Below are 10,160 nucleotides of genomic sequence, written 5' to 3' on the forward strand. Positions count from 1 at the left end.
TTGTTTACCAAAATACTGCTCAGCTGATCCCTTGTATAACTTCCAAACAGATTCATGTAACATGAAACTTCCTCATTAGTGGCATAATCATACAACATGGGGGACTATTATAATATACTGTGTATATATATATATATATATATTGTAATGATCCCACAAAGCAGTCGAACAGTCAGATTCTTGTCACCGCACTTTATTGTGGATCGCGGGGACCACTGTCAGCCGTGGTCCACGCCAAAACAACACCCCACAACACGCACCCAAACCCAGCTAGCTTCTCCTAGCTCCGCAGCTCCCAAAACACACACAGCCTTCCCTCAGCTTCCCACATCAACAACCCAGAGCTATCGCTCTCCCGTTCACGTTCGCCCTTCCCCCAGCCAATCACAGGTGAACCCCTATCTTCCACCACACCCCCAGGCTGGTATGCTGCCTTTACGTACCCCCGTAAATCCCCACAGACATGTCAACCCCAGACTAACGTGACAACTAGACAAACCCATGTTTACTGACAAACCCACATCGCTACAATATATATCTTTTTTAAGTACTATAATATAGCCTAAACTAAGACTATGAATGGGAAATAAAATGCAAAAGAAAAAAAAATTAAGATGTTTACAAAGGACATCAATGCAGGTTTAGCTTCGTTTTATATATAATAAAGATTCATATTTATCTCAGTGACTGATAGCACATAGATAGAGGTGATGTGGAGGCTGGGTTTACCCAGGCTAGGCCAACCCCACAGACTTATTTAGATAGATACACTGTTCTCTATTTCAGCAGGGTTTAAGTAGGTGTAAGGCACGGTGAGGTTTGAGTTCCTCTTTGTAATGGCCTCACTGAGGAAGGACAACTCTGCTTGAAATTCCTTAATGATCTGCTTGGGGGCAGGTTCATCAAAGCGTTCTTCAGGATATGTACCCAGAAGAACCTGTCAAAAAAGACACAGAAAAACCAAAGGAAACATGACTGACCACTGACACAGCAGACTGTTTAAGATACCATAGGCAGTTCTAAATGGATTAGTCATGTAGGCCAAAGTGTGTATTCAATCATGTCAGCCAAACTTACAACATCGCTGTATTTGCTGGCAAGCAGCCAAGCCATTGTCATGAATTTGACTGTTTCTCCAATATTTGGGAGTGTCTCCATGATTGTCTTCATGTTAGACTGCCCCTTAGTGGTTGGAGGAGCTTTGCGCATCAGGAGAGGGCTGTTGGCCATCCAGCTGTTGTAGTCGTACTAAAAATTAAGAGAGATGTTTCAGTATCTATTGCAGGTCTGTCTATTTCTTTTGGGGTCGTGGGCCCATCTTTAACTGAAACCCACTTTAAAGACAATAAATGTCAGATTAACGGCATTATTACATACAATTATATAAAACTATATAAGAAAGGTCATGTTTTCATCACTTTATTCAGATGATATCCTACTGATCTTGCACATGTGCCATATGTTTGATGACCCTAATCTATTATCAAATTTGTTTGAATTCATAAAGCATCTTTTTCCCCAATTCTTAATGATCTCACCTGCCCATTGTTGACTGCAGCATGTTGAGCAGACATTGTGAAGATCATCATGGTGACAAACTTGATCACTTCCTCCACAGTGCGAAAGCTTTCAGGAATCCCTGTTGGTGTCACCGTCATCATCAATCATTTTATGCCATTATTGTAAATATTTATGTCTGTATGTACATTTATAGATTTGCTGTTTACACAATTATATGACGAGAACATAAATAAATGACCTGAGCTTCTGTTTCCTAAGAAGCCATGGGTGAATATCTCCTTGATCCATGCCTGGAGCTCCGGGTCTCTACACACGTCACTATCTGAGGGGTAATAGTACTCCACCATTGCCTTAGCAAAGCTGGAGAGGAAGCGCAAGAGCTTTTTGACTTAATGATTTTCAAACCCTATAATTTCTTGAATTAGATCATCTTTGTGCCAGCCAACTAACATTGTCTCTATCCTTACTACCTGCTCAAGTACTCAAGTACTGTAAAGTTTATGACCAAAGCTATATATATGTCATGACATGATTTGATTTTATCACCTGTTGATGATGCTCCACAGCTTCAGTCCATCATCTCTGTAGTAAAAGTTGGGGATGGACTCCAGTCCTCGTGCAGCAATGTTGTCTGGCAGACAGAGGGAGCTGTAGGTCGTTTCAGAGAGAGACCTTCTCATGATCTCCTCCGTCCCCTCTAGTCCAAGGGAACTCTACACACAATGTGAAGCTACATTAGAGTTGGCTGAATCTCTTGCTCACGATACTGTAATTGGATTTTAAGGTTCAATTTCTGAATATTCAAAAATATGGGTCAAAGAATCATACTGTGCTGAAAGGTCCATTTGGTGCCAAAAGAGCTTTGCGTCCAACAGTGTTTATTTGGAGGGTGTAGCGGAAGTGTGGGATCAGTAGCTGTACAGATGAGACAACAGAGAGAATAATATAAATTAAATTACATTAACAATCAATTTGCGATTTATGCTACAGCTAAATTCACATTTTACACAGTAATCAATTTACAAAAGTTCATAATCATAAGTAATATAATGCAATGTCATGTTCAGATCACAAAACATTGGCAGGGAAACAACTGAACTCCATGATCTCCCCTATGTGACCATACCTTGTAGAAGGAATGAATTGCAGGGAAGCTGCGAAGAGTGGCAATAGCAAAGGCTTCTGCCAGAAAATGAGTGTTCATGAGGTGATAAACAGACTCATATTGCAAGACATCTGCATTTTTCAGAAACATCTTGGCTAGCATCCAGTCGCTTTCTGGGTCACTGGGCAGAAAAATGGGATTCTGCTCAGACGGTTGTTGATGCAGCTGAAATGTCAAAAAGATTTTTCTTTTCATACAATGTGGCTATTTAGACTTTTATGAAAGTATAATACACCATTGGTGATTTGACAAAATATTCTACATTATACATTCATAACAGTATGAATACAGGCATTGATTCATCAGTGAAATACCTGGATTGCGATTGGCATCAGTTTCTTCTCTGGGTTCATGTAGAACAAGCCGAGCCCAGTAGTCAGGGGTACAGGTTCACCGTTATACATCCTTGTGGCTAACCCCTCCATCCTCTTGTAGTCACAGAGGAATATGTTGCCTTTCTGTTATGGGAGTCACAGATAGAAGAAAGAATAACAAATGGAAGTGATCCATTCCCCACATGCAGGAAAATGCTATTTAATGTTAAACAAAGAGAACATTAAGCAGTCAAACTGTTATCCAAACCATCATCAGTGTTCAAGAGTCATAATTCATCCATTCATTCATTCATTCATTTTATTTATACCGCACTTTTCATTCACAGAGAATCTCAGAGTGCTAAGAATCTGAGTGCTATCTCAGACTGCTAGTCATAGACCGTAGGGTCATCATCTAACTGCTACACAAGCATAGGTTTAAAACTACGTAGTATAAATTGTCTGCAAAGACAGCTGAGGCACTCCTCTTCCAGACCTCCATTTCCATCTGCAGAGAGCTTCCACCTTCCAGGAATGGCTTCACCATCTCCTCTGTGACTGGAAAGTTGGAGGGAAGCTTCAGGCAGCGCTCGATCACATTGGGGTTGGTTGCATTCAGAAACTGGAATCCATAAAAGTCATCTTCGCTCCAATGCTCTGAGACATACTCTGGAAGGAGGGCAGTTGACAGATACATTTTCATAAAGTCATGAAAATAAGGAACAACAGCCAGAGAAATTGATACAGTGGATGTAATGCGATCACTGAGTGCTCAAGTGACATCACCGATTCTATACATAAGTGATATCATCAGTGATTTATGATTAATTTGAGTGTGTCTTTGAGTGAGGCTTTGGAGACCACTGTGTTCCAGACCAGGGGAGACTAACTCCCATGGGTCCACTAGTAGTAGTACGATGCAAAGTGTGTGTGTCTGTATCTGAGTTAGTGAGCAGAATTGTGTTCGGTCACAGCTATGCCATGAATGATTCAGCGTGATCACATGTACAATTTTTACATGTGAAAATGTATCAGTGGCCAAAAATGGCTAATCAGTGGCCAAAATGACTTAAGACAGGTTCAGCACCATGGAAAGCTCCAGATTGTTGTTGTAACATGTTGTAATCAGTGAAGTGGACTATGAAAACCCTCTGGGGAGAGAGAGAGGAGAGGCTGCCAGTCACACAGGGACAGATATTCCACTAGTGATAATGAGAAAGTTGCAGTTGAGTTAACCTGCAACGCTATTGATAACTTCTGCTATACCTGACATCGCAGTCTTGTTGGACGAGAAAACCTTTTTCATGGCCTCAATGTTTTCCCACTCTTCACTAGATCCTGTCATTCCCTTAAGGTTGGATTCAGCAGACCTGAGTTAGGGGTAAGAAAGATTATACTGTAAAATGGCAAGGACAATGCAGATGATTAAACATTACTATTTCAATATATATATATTTTTTTGGCTTAAAAAGGGTAAGGGATGTGACTATCTTGGAACCAAGTGGTGCTCCAACTTAAAAATAAACACAAAACTCACATCATTTTCTTTGTATAAAGTATTTCAAATGATTTGGACATGGAATAGCGGATTTCATCTGGGAGCTCAGAGACATCTTTGAAATTGTTTTTGTGGGGCAGTCCCTCAGCATACACCTCCCATCTAAAACACAGAAAGCAAAACTGAGAGCATGTAAATATTTGTCTAGAGATAGGCTTCTGAGAGTTTAACTGCAGATCTAGGTACACATTGTGGACATGAAAACCTTACTGGAACAAGGAGGTTTTAAATTCCAGCTCTTGTTTGCGGTGGTCAATCAGTAGGCGGTGCTCCTCCTCAGATGCCTTCATGGCTGAGAAGATCAGGATAACAATATGGACACAAAATTAGTCACATTAGAAATTACACAACGAATATATTTTAACATTAACAGGAATCTTGAGCAGAAGAGATATCCTAATCATTTTTGTGTATATTGGAAGCAGACCTTTCCCTCCTCTGAGCTCAACAAGTTCCCCCCTGGACACCCATCTGTGACAGGGGAAAAGGATGACTTCTTCCTCTGGAGTGGTCACCACAATTTTGGAGCAGAACCACTCGTTTTCTGGGAGATACAAATAGGGATCTTTCTCCACCTTGACCAGTAGAAGTTTCCCCAGAGACGAAGCAGTTTTCACAGTATAGGTCCCAGTCTGTGGGGGAAGGGTTCAGGTAGGGTCATGAAATTACCATCCATCAACCAACACAATAGCTTAAGTTAAATGGTGCATTTATTAAGTAATCACTACACAGCGGCAAATTCAACTTGCCTTCCCAGCTGTAAAATCAATGCCATAGTTGTTCAACTCTGTACGCTCACTCTCTCCTTCAGTTCCAAATAAGATGACAAATATGTAGTCAAATGTTCCTGCATGTCTTTTGTCACCTGTTGTCACCTCTAGCTTGTACTCAGCCATGATCACTCTGTAGAAAAAACAGGAAATGTCAAACATTCAATTGTAATTGTTCATAATATGCTAATGTAACAGCTGTGATCTTGTCGCTGCGTTGTGTTGTGTTTAAAGCACCACAGACCAGGATTCTCAGTTGAGTTGATTTATCTGATAGTAAACAAAAAGTGCAATCACTGATCTGTTCTGGGACGTATCTTCAGCAACAGCAATACGCTTTCACAGTCAGGTTGAAGTGGGGCATTAATATTAATTACATCAAAGTATGTACCTGATAGTAAACAAAAAGTGCAATCACTGATCTGTTCTGGGACGTATCTTCAGCAACAGCAATACTAGAGGTATAGAAACATTCGTGTTACCACACACAACATAGCCTTCAGAACAGATGTAACATGTAACCTCCTGGTACATACAATATGATGGAACGCACAAAAAGGTGTGGACCAAAGCAACTCAGCAGGCAACTATAATAACAAAGCGAAAAATGAGCTGCTTAGAGTTTAAAGATAAATAAATTTAATAAGAAGTAATGTGTACCTGCGTACTTCACAGTTAACAAACAGTGTACATCTTCACATAGTTGATACGGGCAAGACACAACACGCAACGCGTTTCAACCGTTGGTTTTCATCAGGCTGTATGGGAGGGCGTCGGCCACCGCAAAGGTTAAATAGAGAACATAGCCTACGTGGCACAGGTAGTGTGGAGTGACGTGAAGGGGGCAGATCCCTGACGTCAGAGGAAAAGGTCTGCTCTACTAGGATAGACAGAACTAGCAGGGATCCATACATGATGATATATTACAAAAATAATGCAAAAATAGGCTAGGTAGGTAGGTAGGTAGGTAAGTACTTTATTAATCCGTGAGGAAATTCAGGTATCCAGTATAGCAGCTCGCAGGCCAAAGACAAAATGAGACATGACATAGCACAAAAACCAACAAACATGACAATACAGAACAATGCAGACAGTATTGCTTTCACAATCAGGTTGAAGTGGGGCATTAATATTAATTACATCAAAGTATGTACCTGATAGTAAACAAAAAGTGCAATCACTGATCTGTTCTGGGACGTATCTTCAGCAACAGCAATACTAGAGGTATAGAAACATTCGTGTTACCACACACAACATAGCCTTCAGAACAGATGTAACATGTAACCTCCTGGTACATACAATATGATGGAACGCACAAAAAGGTGTGGACCAAAGCAACTCAGCAGGCAACTATAATGACAAAGCGAAAAATGAGCTGCTTAGAGTTTAAAGATAAATAAATTTAATAAGAAGTAATGTGTACCTGCGTACTTCACAGTTAACAAACAGTGTACCGTACATCTTCACATAGTTGATACGGGCAAGACACAACACGCAACGCGTTTCAACCGTTGGTTTTCATCAGGCTGTATGGGAGGGCGTCGGCCACCGCAAAGGTTAAATAGAGAACATAGCCTACGTGGCACAGGTAGTGTGGAGTGACGTGAAGGGGGCAGAGCCCTGACGTCAGAGGAAAAGGTCTGCTCTACTAGGATAGACAGAACTAGCAGAGATCCATACATGATGATATATTACAAAAATAATGCAAAAATAGGCTAGGTAGGTAGGTAGGTAAGTACTTTATTAATCCGTGAGGAAATTCAGGTATCCAGTATAGCAGCTCGCAGGCCAAAGACAAAATGAGACATGACATAGCACAAAAACCAACAAACATGACAATACAGAACAATGCAGACAGTACAAGACAGTAACATGACAGGCAGGTTTCAAGTTAAAGATTAAGAAGTAAGAGCCAATTCAAACTAGAATCTAAACTAAATGCCAACGACAGTAAGGGAGTCTGGCATAGCCTAAAACAAATCACAAATTATAAAACTAATCATGCCGTCCTAGACGACGACCCCTCACTCCCTAACAAATTGAATGAGTTCTACTGTAGATTTGAGGCTCAGCCTATGGCTGACTCTAGCTTCTCCAGCTCCACTGTGCCTCTAGATCCTCCGTTCCTGATAGAGGAACATGAAGTTAGGAATCTGCTAAAACGTCAGAACTCTAGAAAGGCAGCTGGTCCCGACCTGGTTTCTGCAGCCACTATTAAGTGGTGCGCAGACGAATTGTCTCTGGTTTTTACTGACATCTTTAATTTGTCCCTTAATGCGTGTAAAGTCCCTGCTTGTTTTAAATCAGCTATAATTGTTCCTGTACCAAAGAAAACAAATGTTAGCTGTTTAAACGATTACAGACCTGTGGCTTTGACTTCTGTAATTATGAAGGTATTTGAAAAGCTAGTAGCCAATTATCTGTCTAATGTGACACTTGATTCGTTTCAATTTGCATATAGGAAGAAGAGGTCTGTAGAGGATGCTGTATCCCTCTGTATCCATTCCATCCTGCAGCACCTTGAGGCCAATTCTACTTATGCACGCATTTTGTTTATTGATTTTAGTTCTGCTTTTAATAATATAATTCCAGCTAGGCTGTGCCACAAACTCCTTCAGATGGGCGTTAACAAGTCCATGTGTGATTGGATATTTGACTTTCTGACCAACAGGTCACAAGTGGTCAGAGTCAATAACAGGCTATCCAAGCCACTGCCCATTAGCATGGGTGCTCCCCAGGGTTGTGTTTTGTCCTCTTTACTTTATTTATTTTATACCAACGACTGCATCTCGCTTTCCGACTTAGTCAAAATATTTAAATTTGCAGATGACACCACTGTGACAGGTCTGATCTCCTGTAATGATGAAACAGCTTACAGAGCAGAAGTCTCCTCACTTGTCGAGTGGTGTGCCCAGAACAACTTAACCCTCAACATCTCCAAAACCAAGGAGATGATTGTGGATTTCCGCAAAAATAAAGCTGAACTCCAGCCTTTAATCATAAATGATCAGGCTGTTGAGAAGGTGGAAAGTTTCAAATTCCTGGGGACCACGATCTCCTCTTCTCTTAAATGGAACGTCAATGTGAGCCTTATCGTAAAGAAAGCCCACCAACGTTTGTTCTTCCTGAGGCAACTCAGGAAATTCAAAGTCTCAAAGATAGGGATGTGTCACTTCTACCGAGCTATGATAGAGAGTGTGCTCACATTCTCTATCACAGTTTGGTTTGGTAACTGTTCAGCTGAAGACAGAGAAGAGCTGAACAGGGTCGTGAAAACGGCATCGAAGATCGTAGGTAAGGATTTGCCGAGATTATGCGATATTTATAACAAGCGCATATTGAAGCTAGGGCTGAAGATAATAAGGGACCCCTCCCATCCAGCCAATGCTCTCTTTGCCCCCCTTCCTTCGGGAAGAAGAGTACGCAGCATCAAATGCCGAACCACTCGTCTGCGTAACAGCTCGTACCCTGAAGCAGTGAGGGCCCTTAACTCCTCCTCAGTTCAGTTCACCACCCCAACTTAATTTTACCTCCTGGTCTTTTAATGCACCAGACACTTTAATGCATTGTGCACTTTTTTTTGTTGCACTAGCCGCCTGTGCCTACCCTGCACTGTACACTGTATTGCATACTGTTTTGCATTTTGCAGTTGTTTTTGATTGCATGTTCCTACTTTTTATACATTGCAGCAGATGTGTAGTTGTATTGTCTGTCTCTCATGGTCTGTTACTGTGATTGTTTTGTCTGTTGAGCATGCCAAGACAAATTCCAATCAATTTTGGTTGATATGGCAATAAAACTATTGAATCTTGAAAGATTAAAAGAAAGATTTAAAAGTTACCACAATACTAAGATACAATTGAACGGTAACTAAAATACTAAAAATACTAGTTGTCAAGATTGCACAATGCCCATATCTAGTCAAATCTAGTCAAATTGCCCAATGCCCATATCTAGACCACAGCAGCATCTGAGTGACGCTCCGACCCCCATACAATACTAAGACACAGTTGAACGATAACTAAAATACTAAAATACTAGTTGTCCAAAATTGCACAGTGCCCATATCTAGTCAGATCAAATTGCACATGCACAGGCTACATGTCACATCAATAATGCTGTAGGAAAATACAGGTCCTATCATGTTGATGTTAATGCAAAACATATCAGCAAAATCACGCAAGGATATGATGTAAGAATCACACAGAGCAATGCATATAATTAATAAATAATATAAATATAACATAACAGTAGGCATTCCAGTAATGCAGACTTCAAGATCTAACTAAATAAAGCATGCAAGGTCCAGCTTGTCCAGTACAGATGTACACTGTTTGTTAACTGTGAAGTACGCAGGTACACATTACTTCTTATTAAATTTATTTATCTTTAAACTCTAAGCAGCTAATTTTTCGCTTTGTTACATACAATATGATAAAATAATGAATAAAATGAACAGTCTTAAAATAAACAGCACAATGTTATAACATGACCTACCGCTTTTACAGTCAGGTTGAAGTGGGAAGAACATTAGGTTCCGCCTTCCGTTAAAAGGCAACCACACACCTCTTAAAGTGACAGAACACTAACAAAATACCCAGTATATACAGCTCTAGTACAATGGCAAGTGGAAGCATGTTACACCCTCCCCCTCTGAATTCCACTTGCCCTACAAAAGAAAACATGAGGCATGTTATATGCAAATATATGACACCAAACATCTTTGAAACTTTGAATCACAGTCCGTCAAGTTGGAATCCATGAGTCGGGAGTCAGAGGCTGTGTCCTTGTGTCCAATGTCAGATTCCACAGCCTTGGGGTCATCATCCACG

General features: G+C 40.7%; 1 protein-coding gene across 3 annotated transcripts; it reads right to left on the reverse strand.

The window, feature by feature from the left end:
• Window positions 1-249: 249 nt before the first annotated feature.
• Window positions 250-9,869, reverse strand: LOC310782651 (hydroperoxide isomerase ALOXE3-like). 3 transcript variants are annotated; one of them, XM_083643357.1, is made up of 15 exons: window positions 9,826-9,869; window positions 5,308-5,461; window positions 4,986-5,190; window positions 4,769-4,850; window positions 4,538-4,660; window positions 4,267-4,370; window positions 3,497-3,669; window positions 3,001-3,144; window positions 2,648-2,851; window positions 2,350-2,436; window positions 2,068-2,234; window positions 1,760-1,881; window positions 1,539-1,639; window positions 1,078-1,248; window positions 250-937 (listed from the first exon to the last, which is right to left on the reverse strand). In XM_083643357.1, the coding sequence occupies exons 2-15, from the start codon at window positions 5,452-5,454 to the stop codon at window positions 758-760; spliced, it is 2,010 nt and encodes a 669-aa protein (XP_083499483.1). In that variant the 5' UTR covers window positions 5,455-5,461; window positions 9,826-9,869; the 3' UTR covers window positions 250-757. The 3 variants fall into 3 exon arrangements, with proteins under 3 accessions (XP_083499483.1, XP_083499484.1, XP_083499482.1); XM_083643358.1 differs by lacking the exon at window positions 9,826-9,869 and adding an exon at window positions 5,720-5,756; XM_083643356.1 differs by lacking the exon at window positions 9,826-9,869 and having other exon boundaries at window positions 5,308-5,495.
• Between the last annotated feature and the right edge of the window lie 291 nt (window positions 9,870-10,160).

The sequence above is a fragment of the Poromitra crassiceps genome (assembly GCF_964638095.1).
Source record: "Poromitra crassiceps genome assembly, chromosome: 9".
Taxonomy (NCBI): Eukaryota; Metazoa; Chordata; class Actinopteri; order Beryciformes; family Melamphaidae; genus Poromitra; species Poromitra crassiceps.